General features: G+C 43.8%; 1 protein-coding gene across 1 annotated transcript in view; it reads left to right on the top strand.

The window, feature by feature from the left end:
* ANKRD27 (ankyrin repeat domain 27) overlaps positions 1-21,074 on the top strand; it is a 67,923-nt gene that overhangs the window by 5,706 nt on the left and 41,143 nt on the right. The window contains 9 exon segments of the mRNA XM_079799422.1: positions 5,079-5,210; positions 14,115-14,225; positions 16,732-16,888; positions 17,686-17,840; positions 19,391-19,450; positions 19,537-19,590; positions 19,691-19,756; positions 19,844-19,920; positions 20,595-20,716. Coding sequence (XP_079655548.1) covers positions 5,109-5,210; positions 14,115-14,225; positions 16,732-16,888; positions 17,686-17,840; positions 19,391-19,450; positions 19,537-19,590; positions 19,691-19,756; positions 19,844-19,920; positions 20,595-20,716 — 904 coding nt within the window. The 5' untranslated portion in view covers positions 5,079-5,108.

Here is a 21,074-nt window from a genome sequence, read left to right as displayed (position 1 = left end):
TTTAAATAGTGTGAATTGTTCTTATAACTTTTAATTTTAAGAATATCTTCTTTTTATGGGATTTGATACTGATTTTTTTTCATTTAAGTATAATATTCTTTTAAAAATAAATTTTAATTAAATAAGTTTTTAAAAGGGAGTAGATTTTTAAAGGAAAATGTCAAACATTAACAATAGAGCTATAGTGTACAATGTGCAGGTTATTTATTGCAAAGTTGCTCTGCTTGGGAGAGGGGCACTGTGGGAAACGGGCTGATATGTAGCCTATTAGCTGTTTATCAAGCCATGTGCCCTGGTATCCCTTTTTAATTCTCACAAAGGGACCATGTGGGCTAGCAGTAAGTGGTGGTACATTGGTATACAGTATGGCAAAAGTGATGAGGGAGGAATGTAAATGGAAATCCTGTAAGAAAGATATTTGTATTCTCCATTGCACAGAGTGAAATGGAGACTCGAGAGGTATAGTGACATGGATAGAACTCTCACTCCTTTTCTGTGCCCATTTTTCATATTCCTTTCTGAGAACTCAGGAAAAACCGCAAACCAGGGACAATGGAGATCCCATTCATAAAAGGAACAAATCTATACAGAATCCTATATAATAAAAGGCTAATATGCAAATTGACCGAACGGCAGAACGACCTGTCGCTATGATGCGCACTGACAGACGCTAAATGCAGGAGCTGCCCCCTGGTGGTCAGTGCGCTCCCACAGGGGGAGCACCGCTCAGCCAGAAGCCGGGCTCACAGCTGGTGAGCACAGCGGCGGTGGCGGGAGCCTCTCCCACCTCCGCGGAAGCACTAAGGTAGTCAGACATCCCCTGAGGCTCCCGGACTGCGAGAGGGTGCAGGCCAGGCTGAGGGATCCCCCACCCCCACCCCAAGTGCATGAATTGCATGCACTGGGCCTCTAGTATGTAAATAACATTAATAAAAGTTATATATGATATTTTTTATAATATTTTTATTGATTTCAGAGAGGAAGGGAAAGGGAGAAAGAGAAACATCAATGATGAGAGAGAATCCTGTGTGCCCCCTAATGAGGATCAAGCGTGTAATCTGGCATGTGCCCTGACCAGGAATCTAACTCTGACCTCCTGGTTCATAGGTCAATGCTCAACCATCGAGCCACACTGTCTGGGCTATATATGGTCTTTATAGAGAAAAGTTAATTGTAGGACATAGAAGAAGATGTACATGGAAAGACATACCATACCATGTTCATGGATAATAAGATTATTATAAAGATGTTGACTCTTTTGTCCTCAAATTCAGTAGTTTCAATAAAAATCCCAACAGGATTTTTCATGGAATTGGTAAACTGATTCTAATTCGTGTGACATTGCAAAGAATTAGGAATAAACAGACAATTTTGGAGAACAAGGAGGGAGGCCTTTCTCTATGAGATATCAAGGCAGATTGTGAAGCGGTAGTCATAACATAATGTGGCCCTGCTCTGTCCAATATAATAGCTATTAAGCACATGTGGCTAGTATGAACTGAGAAGTGCTATAAACGTAAAATACACACCAGATTTGAAGACTTAGTAGGAGTAAAAAATAATGTAAAATATGTTTTTAATAACTTTAAAATATTGATCACATGTTAAAAATGTAATATTTTGAACATATTAGGATAAATAAAATATATTATTAAAATTAATTTCCCCTTTTTCTTTATGTGGCTACTAGAAAATTTTAAATTACACATGTAACTATGCATAATATGTATGTTATTATATTTCCTACATACATAATATGTATGTTATTATATTTCCTACATGCATCTGTTGGACAGCACTGGTCTGGATCATTGAAACAGAATAGAACCTAGAAACAGACAAAACATGTATGGGAACTTGGAGTATGGCAAAAATAGCATTATCAGGCATGTGAAAGGGATAGACTATTTAAAAACAATGATGGGGCCCTGGCCGATGTGGCTCAGTTGGTTAGGCATTGTCCTGTGCACTGAAAGCCCATATTGCTCGCTTGATCCCTCATAGGAAGTGTGCAGAAGGCAGCCGATCGCTGTTACACTCTCACATCGATGTTTCTATCTTTTCCTCTCTCTCTAAAAATAAATAAAATAAAAACATTAAAAAACACACAATTGGCTTATTGTTATGTCATCTGTCCACACACATACCCCCATTTATATGTTGAAGCCCTATCCTTAATATGGTATTTGGAGATGGGACATTGGGATCTAATTAGTGTTAGGTAAGGATATAAGAGTAAGGCCCTCATTATGGAATTAATGTCCTTACAAAAACAGAAAGAGACAAGAGTACTCTCTCTCCATCATGTGAGAATACAGTGAGAAGGTCTACAATCCAGGAAGTGGGCCCTCACCAAGAACCAAATGTGTTGGCGCTTTGATCTTGGACTTCCTAGCCTCCAAAGCTGTAAGAAATAAATTTTTGTTGTTTAAGCCACTTAGTCTATGGTATTCTGTCATAGCATTCCAAACAGACTGACAATTTGCTTTATGGAAAAAATTAAATTAGATGTCTGATTTATAACATCTATATAATAAAGCTAATATGCTAATGGTCGGGACGCCCTCACGTAATGACCAATTCGCAGACTGCGTGCGCAGCAGGCACGGGTGGGTGGGGACTTGCAGCATCGGGGACTTGCGTCACACCGTCACAATCCATCACCAGGAGGCCTGGGGCCCGGCGGAGACCTCCATGTGGCAAGGCCTAAGGGTCCCACGGCTCCACACGGCGTGGAGGCGGGACCCCTAGCTCCGGCCTACCTCTTTGGGGCAATCCATCGAGGAGCCCCGGATGGGTGGGCGGGGCCTACCTCTTCGGGGCAATGGATTGCGGGGCTCCCGCACTATGACAGGACACAGGCCAGGCTGGGGGATCCCCCTCCTTGAGTACATGAATTTTGTGCACTGGGCCATTAGTATAAATATAAAGACCACCTAAAAATGAAAATGTTTTAAAGATTCTTAGAACTAATAGGGACTATTTTGATGGCCTTGGTGTTGGAAAGGATGTGGTTTCAGGGATAGCCTTTGCTGCATAACAGATCAGCCCAAAACTTAGTAGCTTAAAACAGCCACAGTTTATTACTTCCTGCTGTTCTGTGGGGTGGCAGGTGGTTCTTCAGCTGGTGGGATGGCTGTGCTCTCTGGACCACCTGGGCTTCTGTCTTATTTGATGGTCTTTCATCCCATGGGCTTCTTCATAGCATGGTAGACTCAGGGCACCAAGAGAATGAGAGTGGACTCTGCAAGGCCTGTTGAGGTCAACACTCAGAAATCACAGAGTATCAATTCTGTTAGTTGGTTAAAGCAATTCATGGGCTGAGTCAGACTCGAGGGGTGAGGAAGTAGACCCACTTTCTGATTGGGGGAATGGTTCAGTTGCTTTGCAAAGAGACATGCCAGATTATAGGATTCCCTAAAATCCAAAAAGCTCTGACTGTTAAGGCAAAGATTGACAAGTTCAACTACATTAAAATCAAACACAGTGGTGCTCTCCCTCCAGGGAGAAGCCAGTGACTTTCCCACCCCCCTTCCGCACCCCTCCGCCTCCCCCCGGCACTTTACCCACTCCCAAGCTCCAAGGTCCCTTCCTTTAGCTCAATAACTCGTTTTCTAAACCAATTCTGTGAGCTACTTCTACCTCTGTGATTTACCCAATAAATGTTCTCTTACAGTGTGGGTCTTGCTCTGAATTCTTTCCTAGCCAGAACCCAAGTACTGAGGTTGTTGAACCCAAGTTTGGTCTGACCCCACCAGTCAGACACCTGGTGCCCTTCCCGCTGCCAATTAAAAAAAGAAAAGAAATCAAACACTTCGATGCCTTTAGCTCAGTAGATAGAGTGTTGGCCCACACACTAAAAGGTCCCAGGTTCAATTCTAGTCAAGGGCATGTACCTTGATCCCCAGCCCTGGTCAGGGCATGCGCAGGAGACAACCAATCGATGTGTCTCTCTCACATAGATGTTTCTCTCTCTGTCTCTCTCCCTCCCTTCCACTCTCTCTAAAAATCAATGGAAAAATATCCTTGGGTGAGGATTAACAAAAAAATTTTTTTAAATAAAAAAATCAAACACTTTGATATCTGAAAACACCCATTTGAAAAAATGAAAAGACAGTTGCAGATTGAGAGAAGATATTTTCAGCATTTTTTAGTATCCAGATATATAAAGAACTATAAATCCTGAGCACAAGGCCTTGCCAGCATCTGGTGATGGTGCAGGTGGATCCGCCCTGTAGTGCCTCCTTGGGACATTCCTAGATGTGTACTCTGGTACAGAGTGTTCATTCCAACATTGTTTGTAATAATGGAAATGTAGAAACAACTTAAATATAGGATATTAGATAAATAAATTGTGTCATGTTTACTTAAAGATACTATACAGAAATCTGAATGAATGAGAGCTGTATGGATCAGCATGGATAGAACTTGCAAATGTAATGTTGATTGAAAAGGATATGTTCCAGAATACTTACACTGTGATGCTATTTATGTAAATTTTGAGCCACATAAAACAGTATTCTAGTTTACTTATGAATGTATAAGTGTTAAAGGAATAATAATGTAAACAGGAATGATATACAACTCCAGGATCATGGCTGCTTCTGGAAGGAGAGGAGAGAATGGGATCAGGACGGGCACAGCGGGGGTTCAAGTCTGTTCTGATAGACTCTTAAAAAAAAGTCTGAGGCAAATGTGGCAAAGTGTTAAGAATTGGTAATTCTGGGTCGTAGTTTATGTTTTTACTTTTCTGTATGCTTAAAATATTTCATTAAAAATACACGCATATCTTTAAAGTGTCATAATTTTAGTCATGTAAGATGTTCTAAAAAGAGCCATTTTCACATTTGCAATGACTTGGAGTTTAATTTCCTGAACATAATTTATACATTTAACCAGTGAAAACACGTCATCCTAGAACTGATGGGTTATCTTTGACATTTCCTGCTGGAGTGTTAGGTGTGTAGAGTGGAGTACTACGTGTCAAGGATCATTTTTAGAAATTGCCAGATCCAGACTTGCATGTGTTTTATGAATCCGACGGTGGTCATTTACTGCCTTTTCCTCCCTTGTCCCAGGAGTCTCGCTTTGCCCCATCGGAAGTCCATATGGCTCTTTATGATGAAGATCTCCTGAAAAACCCTTTCTACCTGGCCCTTCAAAAGTGGCGCCCTGACTTGTGCAACAAGGTGGCCCAACTTCATGGCATTGTAAGTGCATCAACCCTGAGGGTTGTCCTTTTCCATTAGCTGTGGACCAAGCAGCGCTGGCGAGGCCAGAAATGTAGTAGACTTCGGTTAAGTTTAGATGGAATCAGCTACAAACCTACTCAGTATACAAGCCCCAGACTACGTGGTATGGAACGAGTACCAACCCAGGGTGTGATCTTTTCTCTGCACTCTCAGCCCATGTTGACACAGGTCTCATGGTGTTCACCTCTGTTTCTTTTGTTTCTATGTTGACCGTGAGGGCTATCGAGGACAGAAATGACATTCCTTCTCAGGGCTTCATGAGTCCTGGTGTGAGGTGGGCGCTCCTATAGAATAAGAGAACCTGTGAACACATTCCCGTGTCACTTTCAAAGGCATTTCCTACAGTGAAGGAATGTTTATAATAGGGGCCACAACCTCAAACGCCTTCACGGGCAGCCAGATAACAGGAATGAGGGAAGTGTGTAAGAGAGACCGTAGCCTGTCTGTGGGGCCTTGTTGCCTGGCGAGAAGGCAGGCCTCACGCTGCAGGTCTGTCCACTTCTGAGGTTGTCTTACACAACACAGCGGGACACAGTGTGTGGGCGCCTCTGTGCCGTCCTGTGCTTGAGGAGCCTTCTTTCTGTGTGTTGTTCTCTTCTCATACTATGTTCCCGCTTTTCTTGCCATGGGGTGTGATTTTACTCAGGTATGTCAGGAGGCTGTGGATTTGAACCAAAGGAGGAGTCGCTTTAACCCAATGATGTCAGGTTCTCAGCTGCTCTCTGGAAAATTGGAACTGACTTTCACACCACCCAGTCCATCCCTGTGCCATCAGAAGCCTGATTTCTTGAAGTCCCTTCTGATTTTTATGATTGGTTTTGTGATTCATACATTTTATCCAGAGTTGTTTTTTAATTTTTATTTTATATATATGTATATATAAATTATATATATATAATTTCAGAGAGGAAGGGAGAAGGCGAGAAAGATAGAAACATCAACGATGAGAGCAGCTGCCTTCAGCATGCCCCACACTGAGAATTGAGCCTGCAACCCAGGCATGTACCCTTGACCGGAATTGAACCTGGGACCCTTCAGTCCTCAGGCCAATGCTCTTTCCACTGAGCCAAACTGGCTAGGGCTTATTTTTATTTTATTTATTTATTTTTTAATATATTTTATTGATTTTAGAGAGGAAGGGAGAGTGAGAGAGAGATAGAAACATCAATGATGAAAGAGAATCATTAATTGACTACCTCCTGCACGTCTTCTACTGGGGATCGAACCCACAACCTGGGGATGTGCTCTTGACTGGAATCGAACCTAGGACCCTTCAGTCCACAGGCCAACACTCTATCCACTGAACTAAACCAGCTAGGGCTTATTCTGGATTTTAGAAGTCATAAAGTTCATTATAAAAACAGAGAACCCAGCCAGTATGGCTCAGTGGTTGAGCATCCACCCATGAACCAGGAAATCACTTGTTCGATTCCCAATTAGGGCACATGCCTGGATTTTTTAGCTCAATCCCTAGTGGCGGGGGAGGGGGTGCAGGAAGCAGCCAATTAATGATTCTCTCTTATCCTTGATGTTTCTGTCTCTCTCTCTCTTTCTCCCTTTCTCTCTGTGAAATCAATAAAAACATATTTATTAAAAAAAAAACAGTTGGAGAATCCAGCCAGTGTGGCTCAGTGATTAAGTGTTGACCCATGAATCAGGAGGTCATGGTTCGATTCCTGGTCAAGGCCCATGCTCGCGTTGTGAGCTCTATCCCCAGTGGCATGCAGGATGCAGCCTATCGATGATTCTCTCTCATCATTGATGTTTCTGTTTCTCTCTCCCTCTCCCTTCTTTTCTGAAATAAATAAAAACGTATTTTAAAAATATTTTTTAAAAACAGTTGGAAATAGCAGTCAAGGCTCAACTACAAGACTGTGCACACATGGGCCTACCTAGAGTGCACAGCTCAGCTGACTGGGGAAACTGAGCCACTGGGCCCTACAGGACACCTACTACACAAGGGTAATTCCAGGAGACATAGCAGCTCTATCTAATATAGAAAAACAAATACAGGGAAGCAGCTAACATTCGGAGACAAAGAAACATGTCACAAGTAAAAGAAATGGAAGCAAGCAAACTATTGGATACAGAATTCAAAACAATGATTATAAAGTTACTCAAGGATTTTAATGAGAGTTTGAAGTGAATTAATGGGAGCTTCAGTGGACTTAGTAAGACTTTCAAGGATCTTAGAATGTCAAAGACATAAAAAAGGACCAGTCAGAAATTAAGCATATACTAACTGCAATAAAGAATAATTTACAAGGATTCAACAGGAGAATAGAGGATTCCGAGAATCAAATCAACAATTTAGAATGTGAGGAAGCAAAAAACACCCAATCAGAAGAACAAAAAGAAAAAGGAATCCAAAAATATGAAGATAGTGTAAGGAGCCTCTGGGACAACTGCAAGCATACCAACATTCACATTACAGGGGTGCCTGAAGGAGAAGAGAGAGCGTGAGATATTGAAAACCTATTTAAAGAAATAATGACAGAAAACTTCCCCTACCTAGTGAAAGAAATAGACTTACAAGTCCAGGAAGCCCAGAGAATCCCAAACAAGAGGAATCCAGAGAAGCCCACCCCAAGACACATCATAATCAAAATGCCAAGAGTTAAAGACAAAAAGAGAATCTTTAAAGCATCAGGAGAAAAGCAGTCAGTTACCTACAAGGGAGTGCCCATATGACTGTCAGCTGATTTCTCAACAGAAACTTTGCAGGCCAGAAGGGAATAATTCTGGCAAGAAATATTCAAAGTGATGAATAGCAAGATTACTCTACCCAACAAAGCTATCATTTAGAATTGAAGGTCAGATAAAGAGCTTCACAGACAAGAAAAAGCTGAAGGAGTTCATCACCACCAAACCAGTATTACATGAAATGTTGAGGGGTATTCTTTAAGAGGAAGGAGAAAAAGGGGGGCGGGGAGGAGGAGTATCCAAAATATAAATAATAAAATGGTAATAAATACATATCTATTAACAACTTAATTTAAAAGTCAAACAAACAAGAAATCTAATGGACAAAATAAACTGATGAATAAAATAGAACCAGAGGCATGGAAACATAGAACAGACTAACGCATCTCAGAGGGAAGGGAAGGGAGAAGGGAGAGATTAACCAAAGATCTTATATGCTTATATGCATGACCTATGAACACAGACAATAGAGTGGTGAAGTCCTGGGGTGGGACCCAGGTGGAGGGAGCAATGGGAGGAAAGAGAGGGACATTTGTGGGACATTTGTAATACTCTCAACAATGAAGATTTTAAAAAACAAACGGTTGGAGAATACAGCTATTGCCAAAGAAGAAAATAAAAATCTCATGAAAGCTCATCAAAGACATTCATTGTTATCTATTCATTTCACACTAGTTATTAAATGCTACTCGAGGCAAGGCACTATGTTTGATGCTGGGAATTCAGCAAAAAATATGAATATACATCATCATCTTTACCTTTATGGAACTTAAATTCTAGTGGGAGAGATGGTTATACTCTGGATATATATATATATATATATATATATATATATATATATATATATATATATATATGAATTGTAGCTGTGGTAAGTGTCATAGAGAAAAGGTATAGGATGCAAAGCAATCATGTTGACTGGGAGGGCTTAACCTAATTTGGGAAATATTTCCGTCCCATCTTTGTTCTATGATATTTAATAAGTACTGTCTAGATAACATATGTAAGTTTCAGGTGTTTTTTAAAAATGCCACACTGTGGTCCTGGCCAGGTGACTCAGTTGGAGCATCATCCCGTACACCAGAAGGTTGCAGGTTCGATTCTTGGTGGAAGAGCATGCGAGAGGCAACCAATTGATGTTTCTCACATCAATGTGTTTCTCTTTCTTTCTCCCTCTCTAAAATCAATAAAAACATATCCTCGGGTGAGGATTAAAAAATAAATAAAAATGCCACACTGTGGAATGCTGTATTTTTCAGTAAGTTCTGTGTGACCTGTCTCGCTCACCACTGTTGCCAGCCCTTAGCACAATTCCTTTGTCATCCAGTAGGTACTTTTCCAGCTGCAAGTAGTGGAATCACACTTAAGCTCACTTTATTTATTTGTTTGTTTATTTATTTATTAATATATTTTATTGATTTTTTACAGAGAGGGATAGAGAGTTAGAACCATCAATGAGAGAGAAACGTCGATCAGCTGCCTCTTGCACACCCCCTACTGGGGATGTGCCCGCAGCCAAGGTACATGCCCTTGACCGGAATCGAACCTGGGACCCTTCAGTCCGCAGGCCGACGCTCTAGCCACTGAGCCAAACCGGTTTCGGCTTAAGCTCACTTTAGCAAGAGGGGAATTTTGAATAAGAACTTTGGCATCTTGGTCACCTTCCTTTCAGGTACTCTGAGGAATGGGAGATTCTCCTTAAATGGTACCATCCCAAGTTCCCAGTGGTACCTAGGCCGCTTACTCCAGCCCCTCCTGAAAGCCATGAGATCCACAAGAGCTGTTTAGGGCCCACATTGGGCAGCACTGAACTCCTCAGCCTTGTTTAGTTCCAGAATCAGTGAGGCCAGCTTCTCAGCAGGAATCAGCAGTGCTGGGAAGGAACTGGCCTGCTCCAAGGGTCAGATATTGTTGGCTAGCTTCTGCCCCCTGATGGCCGGGTGATGGGAACAGGCTCATCCCTGTCTAATGCATAATAATACTCCCTCCACAACTGGTGGTTGAATGAAAAGTAGAATATTCCAGTTGCCTCTAGAAGAGCACTCATCCTTTCTGCCATCTCTAAAGGATCCACGTGGCCTCAGCAGGTGAATGCTAAATTCATTTTCATGGGGCTTGGTCACAGGGCCAAATTTGGCCGCCCTCAAATCTGCCTGGGAAATAAGAGTCCTTTATTAGGCTCTAAAAATGTGAAATTGCCACTTTTAAATATGCATATCCCCTAGGTTTAACTGCCCTTCACCCCTCTCCCTGTAAGCCGAGCTTGCAGGCCACCTCATCCTCACACAAAGTGTACGGCAGCTAAGAATGCAGCTTGGCTGCTTCCCCCACTGCCCTCGCCCATCCTCGAGTCTTCCTTCCACGCCTTCCTTTGATGGGGATGCCTCCCTGTCCAGGCACTCACCTCCTGCCATCATCTTGCTCTCTGTCTGGACAGCGCAAGTTCTTTTCCCCATATTCCCTGTTTCCAATCACAGAGGCCTGTGACACCCACACGCTGCTTCTACGAGCCACCCCTTTTCTTACAACCACCTAGCTAATTATACACTGTGACTTCTTCAGACCAGGCTTGACAGGCCTGCTGCACCCTGGGCTCTTGTCCTTGGGGTGTCGGAGGGAGAATCCTTCACGTTTCCTGGGTAGGTTGGGGGTGGGTCCATTTGCCTATAGGAAAAACAAAAATTATAAAAGGAGATTAAATATATTCCTTTCATAGTGGTCCTTTAATTATAGAGTAGGTAGGATTTTGAGTGCTAGACTGGGTACTTAGCAGCATGTCTTATAAGTTCCAGAGAACTGACTTTCAAGTACAATACCTAGACAGCCCAGCTAGGGGCACTGATGGCCATATTCCAGTTCTCAGGATTTATTTCTTATAGATCCAACCAACATACATTTATTGAGTATATACTATGTGCCAGGCAGTGTGCTGAGTTTTCAGGGTTACACGGATGAGTGGGGAGCACAGCATATGTCAAGAATTCCACAGGCTATTTGTAGGACGGAGGAATGAGTGTCAGAAGTCATGGTTCCTGTGGAGTGCCTAACCCAACCTGGGGAGGAGTCAAGAGGGCACCCTGGAGTGGGTGTCACTAATGCTGATTCTTGCCTTTATTCTATTGTTAAGCTTTGAAATGAGTAGGTCTCCAACTTATGGCCAATTCCATGATATCTATTCCAGAAGTAGTCTGAGGCTCTGTCTTGTGAGAATTCCTGAGGTACTTGACCGCCCCCTCCTCCCTTGGGCAGCTTCATAGCTCCTTCCCCCGGCCCACCTCCCCACAACCCCAGCAGGACTCAGGACTCTGATGGAGATGGATGGAGCCACCCACTAGCTTCTGCTTGCAATGAAATGCTCCGGGCAGCATTGTCTGCCTGAAAACTGGGGGTGTGGATGGAGGGCCTGAAGTTGGAGGACCCTCTATTCACTCCACAAACATTGATTGGGCAGTACTTCGAGCCATGTGCTGGGTAATGAGGTTATAGTGCAGTGGGAGCCAGTCATACTCTATGCAAGTTAGGGAGGAGGAGGAGGCTTTCTAACAGGGAAATAGAATATATTCACCCTTGGGGTGGAGTTCCCCCAGGCACCTCAGAAGTTCCTGATCCTCGGAGGCCCTTCTTCGAACAGAACCACGTGACTCCTTCATGCACAGAGCTGGAGTGGGTCCATACGAGGAAGGGCCTCTCTGAGTTTGGCATCCAGCATCCCCTATGTCTGGTCTGTGGAGTGCCCTTGCCTGTGGCAGACTCCCAGGCCCCCAGGATCTTCCTTCTCTGTGTGTTCACTCTGCCATGAGGCCTTCTGGGAGCCTTGAGCTTTCTCAATCCAGGCTCATACTTGAGGGCCTTCCTTTTCTTGTTATTAAAATTTTAAATTATGTTTCATTTCAAACAATAAAAGTGGAAAGAATAATATTATTATGCACCATCGCAGTGATCAGTTCAGTGGCCAGTCACATACCATTTCTATGCCTCCTGCCCTGCATCCTCAGCCACTGGATTATTTTGAAACAAATCCCAGAAAATTATAAAAGGTACTCATAGGATTTCATCTGTAAATATCTAGGAATATATTTTTAAATGATAAGGGCTCTTATCATTTAAGAATATAAAAATGACATTGCCATTATCACAGCTAAAAATATTTCTCAATATTTCTTTTTTTAAAATATGTTTTTATTGATGATTTCAGAGAGGAAGGGAGAGAGAGATAGAAACATCAATGATGAGAGAGAATCATTGATCGGCTGCCTCCTGCAAGCCCCACACTGGGGATCAAGCCTACAACCCGGGCATGTGCCCTTGACTGGAATCAAACCTGGGACCCTTCAGTCTGCAGACTAATGCTCTATCCACTGAGCCAAATCTGCTAGGGCCTCAATATTTCTTCAACATTGTCTAATATCTAGTCCTGTTCAAATTTCCCAAATCGCTCATATTTTTTTTGTTTGTTTTACAATTGGTTTGTTCAAATCAGGATAAAAAGGAGATCCACACATTATGTTGAATTGATAAGTCTCTCTTTTTCTCCTAACTTTATTGAGCTAAACTGAAGTACACTAAACTGCTCATACTTAATGTGCAATCTTGAGTTTCTTTTTAATTTTTTCTTCGAATTTTCTTTCTTTCTTTGGTCATTTATTCTGTAGAGCTTCCTGCATTCTGGCTTTTGCCAGTTTCAGTCATGTAGTGGTGTTTAACATGGCCCTCTGTTCTCTGTATTTCCTGAAATTGGTAGTTAAATCTAGATCAGTGATGGGCAACCTTTTGAGCTTGGTGTGTCAAACTTCACCAAAAAACTGAGCATAACTCTGGTAGTGTGTCACTTTGAGGAAAAAACATTATTTTGCAAATGTTTCATCCTCAGGAGCAGCAAATGTTTCATCCTCGGCATGCGGCCGCCTCAGCAGCCGCGTGTCATCAGAAATGGCTACGCGTGTCAGTGCTGACACGCGTGTCATAGGTTCGCCATCACTGATCTAGATCTTGATCTGGTTCAGTCTTGATTTTTTGAGGCAGGGCAAGGCCACTTCGTGGACAGGCTTGAGTTCTTCCATCCGTCAGTGCCTCCCTTTCCTGCTGTGAGGGATTGGGTGTCTCCGTGGGGGGAGAGGCCGCACTGCTCTTTCTGGCTCCCTGAGGAAGCTCCTGAGGACCACTGCTCCCAGAGGCTCCCAGTTCCATGGTGTCTTTGCAGAGGACAGTGCAGGAGGTGCTGGGCAGTGCTTCCACGAGGCAGTGAGATGGGCAGTGGTTCGGAGGGCGGCAGGAGTCGGAATCGTGGCTCTGCCACTGGCAGTGTGACCCTGGGCAAGTTACTTAACTCTTTGAGTCTCACTTTCCTCTTCTGTACATGGGGATAGCGCAGAAGCCGCTTGCTTTTGGCTGGGCTGCTTTAGGAGATGGGGCTCTGAATGGCTTAGCTGCTTTGGGTCATCTTCCTTCCGGGTACACTTGCGTCTGAGAGTCCTCTGAAACACGAGTCCCTGAGCTAAGCACAGATCCATGTGCCAGGGCAGTAGGCAGTGTTGAGTCAAGCTCCTTCCTGTGCTGCTTGGAGCTGAGGAGCTGGTGTCTGGTCAGTGAGGTAGCCACTGTTGGACTAAAAATTCAGGTTTCAGATTGCAGCTTCCCCAAAGCAAGGGTCTGGCACGCTGAGGCACCTCTGGTGGAGGTGACAGCGTGCGATAGGAAACTGAGTTTCTGTACTTGTGTTACAAACTGTGATCATAACTCGGCTTAAAAACAAACATGGAAGGAAGATGGGAAGGAAACTGTCCTCATGTGCAGTGTTTATCATTTAGGTGTGGGAATACATGTAACTTTTTAGTGTCACTTTTCTGTGCTTTCCAAACTATCCTCTCTCCATCTGGAATCATTCATGAGCCAGTTGATGACTGAGTGGGACACCCAGTCCAGCTGTGGGGAGGGACCCTACAGGGTGGGAGCTACCTCCCTCTGACTGGGCTCCATCACAATGACAACAGATTGAGTCCGCTGGCATCACCTGCTGCCATGTTGGCAAGTGACCCGGGCATTATCTCTGCAGTAGGTCCCCACAACAGTTCCAGCTGGAATATTTTGTGATGCATCCTGTTCTGCTGAAGTTGTAAATGACACATCTCTCTAGTATTCACCCTAATTATTTTTTTCCAGGTCTTAGTACCCTGCAAAGGAAGCCTAACAAGCAATGTTCAGTCTACTTGTCAGTTTGAGTCCTATATTTTGAAACCAGTGGAAGATCACTTTCAGACCTTAAATGGAAAGGTATTCATTTCTTTGTGGGTCAACCAGGGTTACTCACTCAGTATTTGGGTGGGCTAGAGGGGAGAGAATCCTGCTTGTCACCCTTTCATATCTATGTTAAATGATGGCTTTAACACAGCAGCCCTGTGGGATGGGGTTGGAGGGCCCACTGCCTTTGAGGAAAGAGGAGGTGGTAGTGCTGAGCAGGGCCTTGGCTGGGCATCTCTTCCTCAGCCTATGGGTTTCCTGCCAGTGATATCTCTTCCTTGAGGTCCTGGCAAAGCAAGCTATTTTATCCCTGTGACATTGAGAGATCATTGGTTTCTTGGCCACAAATTGGAGATCAGGGATGAAGTTTAATTTTTTTAAAACTTTGTTTTGAGCCCTAACCGGTTTGGCTCAGTGGATAGAGCGTCGGCCTGTGGACTGAAAGGTCCCAGGTTCGATTCCGGTCAGGGGCATGTGCCTTGGTTGCGGGCACATCCCCAGTAGGAGGTGTGCAGGAGGCAGCTGATCGATGTTTCTCTCTCATCGATGTTTCTAGCTCTCTATCCCTCTCCCTTCCTCTCTGTAAAAAATCAATAAAATATTTAAAAAAAAAAAACAACAACTTTGTTTTGAGCCCAGCTGGTATAGCTCGGTGATTGAGCATCGACCTATGAACCAAGAGGTCCTTATTCCTGGTCAGGGGCATGCAAGAGGCAGCCGGTCAATGATTCTCTTTCATCATTGATGTTTCTATCTTCTCTCCCTCTCCCTTCCTCACTCTGAAATCAATAAAAATATTTTTTTTAAAAACACACAATTTTGTTTTGAAATAATCTCAATCCTACAGAAAGTTTCAGTAAAGTAGAAAGAACTCTCATATACCCTTCCCCTAGATTGGTGAACTATTAACATTTTGGCCACATTTATTTTATCACTATATATAATATACATTACTATTACTTTTTCTGAACCTTTTTCAGAAAATGTTTCATAAATCATGTTCCTTTACTTCAAAACAATTCAATCTGTATTTCCTACATAACCAGAGCACAGTGGTCACACTCAGAAAATTTAACATTGATAGAGTACTGTCCTCCAACATCCTGCTCTTATACAAGCTATGCTAATTGCACTAATACTCTTTTTTCAGACCCAGGGTCACAGAATGCATTTTCAGTTTTCTTCTTTTGTAAGAGGCCCTCAGTCTGTCTCTCATGACACTGACATTTCTGTTTTGCTTTGGGGACTCTCCCTCCGTGAGGGCCCTCGGATGTTTCCTCATGATTAGATTAGCAGTTATCGTTTCTGGTAGGAATGCTTCCAAAGGGTATTTTATCTTTCTCAATGTATCATTTCAGGGGCACATGATATCCATCTATCTCATTGTCAAGGTTAACTTTGGGGTATGCATTTTCTTATTTTTTAAGTGTAAACAGGTAGGTTCTGACAGCGGGAGGTTCCATTTCTAGTCAGGACCCTCCAACCCAGCAGCTGTAGGCACTGTGTGGGGAAGAGGAGTGATGGGGCATGGGGTGACCTGGACACCAGCTCTGGGGTCAGCAGCCCAGTGGCTCACGAGGCATGCCACTGTTTTCCTGCCAGAGATCTGCTCACCACAGCTGCCAGTCCCTTGTTAGTTTTTTGTTCTCTTTGGGGTACCCAGATCTACAAAGAGCAGAGCAGTCAGGCTTATCACAGCGGGTCTGCCCTGGGCTCCCTGGCCATGGCCAGAGTGGTGAGCCTCAAAGGGGACACAGCATCATTGTCCAGCCCCATCCCAGTTGAACACCGGACACTTTGGTCTTCTGTTCAGATAGGAGAGCCTTCCTACTCTTCCATTCCTGAAGGGTGTAGTCTCTGCTGCTCTGAGGAACAGCTTAGTGCTTCTTCTGTTGCAACATTTTAAAAGGATCAGGGCCCATCCAATGTGGCTCTGGCTGAGCGTGGACCCAAGGAGGTCATGGGTTCGATTCCTGGTCAGGGCTCATGCCAGGGTTTCGGGCTCAATCCCGAGTGTAGGGTGTGCATGAGGCAGCTGATCAATGATTCCCTCTCATCATTGATGTTTCTATCCTTCTCTCCTCTCTTCCTCTCTGAAATAAAAATATATTTTAAAGAATATAAAAAGGATCAGGATACTACTGTAGCCACAACTACAGAGTGAACAAAGAAGAAAGAAAAACATTTTAGTGTCAAAAAGCAAATTAAAGAGTAGTCCTCTCATGGCCATAGCTCAATTAGTTAGAGCATCATCTGTATATGCCAAGTTTGTGGGTTTGATCCCTAGTCAGGGCACATACAAGAATCAACCAATGAATGCATAAATAAGTGGAACAACAAATCAGTGTGTGTGTGTGTGTGTGTGTGTGTGTGTGTGTGTGTGTGTGTGTGTGAAAAAAATCAATAAGAGTAGTGCTGTCCCTACAAACCCACATTGGAGCAAAGAGCGTCAGGTTGGGTAAAATACTGTATTGGGTCCAGGTGGAGGGCTCAATGGTCACCGCTGGCTAGTGGTGCAGTGATGGTTCTCTTGTTCTAGGATGTCTTTATACAAGGAAACAGGATTAAATTAGGAGCTGGTTTCGCCTGTCTTCTCTCAGTGCCCATTCTCTTTGAAGAAACTTTCTACAACGAAAAAGAAGAAAGTTTCAGCCTGCTGTGTATAGCCCATCCTTTGGAGAAGAGAGAGAGTTCAGGTATTCTGCAAGAAAATCCCTTTCTCATGATTTGGAGCAATGTATTTATTGAATTTCTTCCGCACATAACTGTTGCAAACATCCCATAAAATATTCAAGAGCCCACAAGAAAGCTGAATAATTATTTACACAATTCCCCATAGAACTTAATCAGAAGGTTTTCTCGAGCTCAGGTGTGGCCTGGGCTGCTGCGTAAGGTTCACAGTTTGGACATGACAGTTCCAGGAGGCAGTATTCACATAGGCCTCAGTGTGGATGTCGTCCCCTAGAGTTGTGCAAAACCCTGGCTTTGCCTCGGGCCTCGGCTTTAGAGCTAGCTCTTACAGCATTATTACCCACCCAGCCAACTGTGGTGCCTCTTTGAGATCTCTTTTTTAAAAATATTAATTAGTTAATTAATTAATTTTTTTTATTTTTTTTTGAGATCTCTTTATTTTTAATGAATAATAATTCTTCAGCTGCTCCAGGAAATTGAGGCAGCAATGTGCCAAATGCAGTCTGAGGCTCTTATTATCAGGAATCAGGGCTTCTTCACCAGAGCCACACAGATCAAGCCCAAGGTCCCAGATAGTCCAGGTTTTGTCCCAGAAAACGGTCTCAAGAGGATCAGGCTCTCTGAACCCTGGGTTGTCCTGTAACTGGGCTGCCCTTGGGCAATATCTTGAAATAGGTTCATCCTTCTCTTCCCCCCTGGGAGAGGGGCCCCAAACCCTGGGGAAGCAGGGCAAAGGATGTGGCACTTCCCCTGTTAGGAAACAGTGAAAGCTTCAATCAACCTGACTCTGTCTCTTTTTCAGAAGAGCCTTCAACACCCTCCGATACCTTTTCCTTGAAAACCATCGAAGATGTGAGAGAGTTTTTGGGAAGACACTCAGAGAGATTTGACAAGAACATTGCCTCTTTCCAGCGAACATTCAGGGAATGTGAAAGAAAGAGCCTCCGTCATCACATAGTCAGTATCTGTGTCTTGCTTTGCCAGGCATGCCTGGTCTCAGGCCAGTTGAGAGCCCGGAATCCCTCAGTTTACTCTGAAGCTTTGCTGCCTCCACTGTTGGAAGTTTGTTTGAAATATTTCTTTCTAACTATAAGAGTAGTACAAGCCACTGTAGAAAACTTGAAAATCACAGAGAAGTATAAAAATTAATATTATCACCCTGGATGGTGGGCACAGTGGTTAGAACATCATCCTACACGCAGCCCCAGTCAGGGTGCATGTGGGAGGCAACCAATCAATGTGTCTCTTTCACACCAATGTTTCTCTTTCTCTCCCCCTTCCACTCTACTCCCCCCAAAAAAAATCAGTGAAAAAATATCCTCTGGTAGGATTAAAAAAAAATATCCTCCTATATAATAAAGAGGTAATATGCAAATTGACCATCACTCCAACACACAAGATGACTGCCCCCATGTGATCAAAGATGGCTGCCCCCATGTGGATACAAGATGGCTGGCAGGGGAGGGCAGTTGTGGGTGATCAGGCCAGCAGGGGAGGGCAGTTGGGAGGGACCAGGTCTGAAAGGGAGGGCAGTTGGGGGCGAGATCAGGCCTGCAGGGGAGGGCTGTTGGGGGTGAGATCAGGCTGGCAGGGGAGGACAGTTAGGGGCGATCAGGCCAGCAGGGGAAGGCAGTTAGGGGTGACCAGGCTGGCAGGGGAGGACAGTTAGGGGCAACTGGGCCAGCAGAGGAACAGTTAGGCATCGATCAGGCTGGCAGGGGAGTGGTTAGGGGGTGATCAGGCTGGCAGGCAAAAGTGGTTAGGGGCAATCAGGCAGACAGGCAGGCGAGCAGTTGGGAGCCAGCAGTCCTGGATTGTGAGAGGGTTGTCCCAGATTGGAGAGGGTGCAGGCTGGGCTGAGGGACACACACACACAAACACACACACCATGCACGAATTTCGTGCACTGGACCTCTAAAATATATATATATGTGTGTGTGTGTGTGTGTGTGTGTGTGTGTGTGTGTATATATATATATATATATATATATATATATATATATATATATCCCTAGCTGGTTTGGCTCAATGGATAGAGCATTGGCCTGCGGACTGAAGGGTCCCAGGTTCAATTCCGGTCAAGGGCACATGCTTGGGTTGGGGGCTTGATCCCCATTAGGGGACGTTCAGGAGGCAGCGAATCAATGATTCTCTCTCATCATTGATGTTTCTATCTTTCCCTCTCCCTTCCTCTCTGAAATCAATAAAGATATATTATATATATACACACACACACACACACACACACACATATTTATATATATGTGTATATATATATATATATATATATATGCATCTTGTTAACTCCAAAAGGATTTTATTTCTACTTTTAATGCATAAAAAAAAAAGTTGAAAAAAATCACTGAGTTGCTAAGCATGCTTAAGCAATTAAAGTCTGTCACATTTTGTAAAATATTTTTTTCACTCCAGGACATGTTGCATGTCCTGGGTTTTGTGTTATGGCCTTGGATTATGAGAGTGACCTGTCTCTCCTCTCTGTCACTTAGGACGCAGTGAATGCGCTCTACACCAAATGCCTCCAGCACCTTCTGAGGGACTCTCACCTGGTAAGCAGCAGGACTTTCAAAGAGAGAATTGCAGTTTGCCCACATGCAAAGCCATGCACTTTTACTGTACTTTTCTTGTCTTCTAGAAGATGCTTGCCAGGCATGAGGCCCAGATGAACCTGATGAAGCAGGCGGTAGAGGTAAGAGGCCAGGGCAGTGAGGGGAGAGAAGGCGGCAGTGCTGCGACTCTCCTTGATGCCCCCCACACACACCCTGAACTGGGGCTCGTTGATTTCACAGATGTACATCCAGCACGATATTTATGATCTGATCTTTAAATATGTGGGGACCATGGAGGCAAGTGAGGTAGGTTCTAAATCTGCATCGCCCAGGTTGGAAGCCTTATTCTGTGCTTTCTAGGAAATTTGAAGCTTCGTTAAAATCTGTTGTTAGGATGCTGCCTTTAACAAAATCACAAGAAGCCTACAAGATCTTCAGCAGAAAGATATTGGTGTGAAACCTGAGTTCAGGTAAGGGTTTGAACTGCAGCAGCTCAGCATCCTCAGAAGCAGGGCCCTCGGCAGCAGTGCCGACAGGCTGGTTTGACTTGGTTCATATTGAGGAACAGTGCAGTTATTCGTGATCAAAGATAAAAGTGCTGACGTTGGCAGATGACTGTGTTGTAGCTGTCACCCTCCTGCAACTGTCTGCCCATATACCAGCTGGGTGGGAGCCTAAGGGGCTGTGGTTTCCCACAGTTGGTCTCAAGGTGGGCACATAGCTCACCCAGGTAGGTTCTGCATAGAGACAGCTCTCCTCATCTGCCCATCCGAGGGAACCCTGCCAAAGAGACACCTCCTTCTGGATTAATTTAAGTTTCAGTAGGATAAAAAAAAGTCTAAAGTGTTGATGTTTAAACTACTTATTTTTCCCCTTTGGGCTATTTCATTCTGAGGCTAAGGACTTTTGATTTTTTCCCCCCTCTAATTTTCTGGTGCTGCTGTCACTAGGCAGCCTGAATGAGACATTTGAAGCTGTTGTGTTTTGCCACTGACTTGAGTGAGATGGCTTCTGAGTTTCTGTTTTTATTTTTCATTACTATGGTTTGTTATAAGAAATGTAAATTAGAGGTACATTATTAGACTAGAGAAAAAGGGCCCTTATGCTGTGCTCTTAAGTTGTCACTTGCCAAATTATTTTACAGCTTCAACATACCTCGTGCAAAGAGAGAACTGGCTCAGCTCAACAAATGTACCTCCCCACAGCAGAAGTTGGTTTGTTTGCGAAAGGTGGTGCAGCTAATTACACAGTCTCCTAGCCAGAGAGGTTTGTGCTGGGGAAGGGGCCGGGCAGGGGGGTAGATGCATCCACCCAAAAGCAGAAGTCTGTTAAGGAGCAGTGCTGTCTTAAAGGACATACAGATGGGCTGGTGTGTGCAGCCCAGCCTTCTAGCTTGAGCGCCTTGGGTTCTGTGCTGATGAGTGAGTGCCTACTAATGGGGTGGGTGTAGATGTGTCATGACTGTGATAAGAAAATGGTGGCAGAGGAACAGCAGCCTCAGAAATGAGCCAAGCTGGTGATGGATACATAGGGGTTCAAGTGTCCTTTAGACTGTTTGCACTCGTTGAGTATATGTTTAAAATTTTCCAGTATAAAAAGTTAAACAAAATAAGCCAAGAAAAAA

This window comes from Cnephaeus nilssonii, assembly GCF_951640355.1.
Source record: "Cnephaeus nilssonii genome assembly, chromosome: 20".
Taxonomy (NCBI): domain Eukaryota; kingdom Metazoa; phylum Chordata; class Mammalia; order Chiroptera; family Vespertilionidae; genus Cnephaeus; species Cnephaeus nilssonii.
The sequence above is the reverse complement of the archived record's forward strand: the minus strand, read 5'-3'. Positions and strand labels throughout refer to the sequence as shown.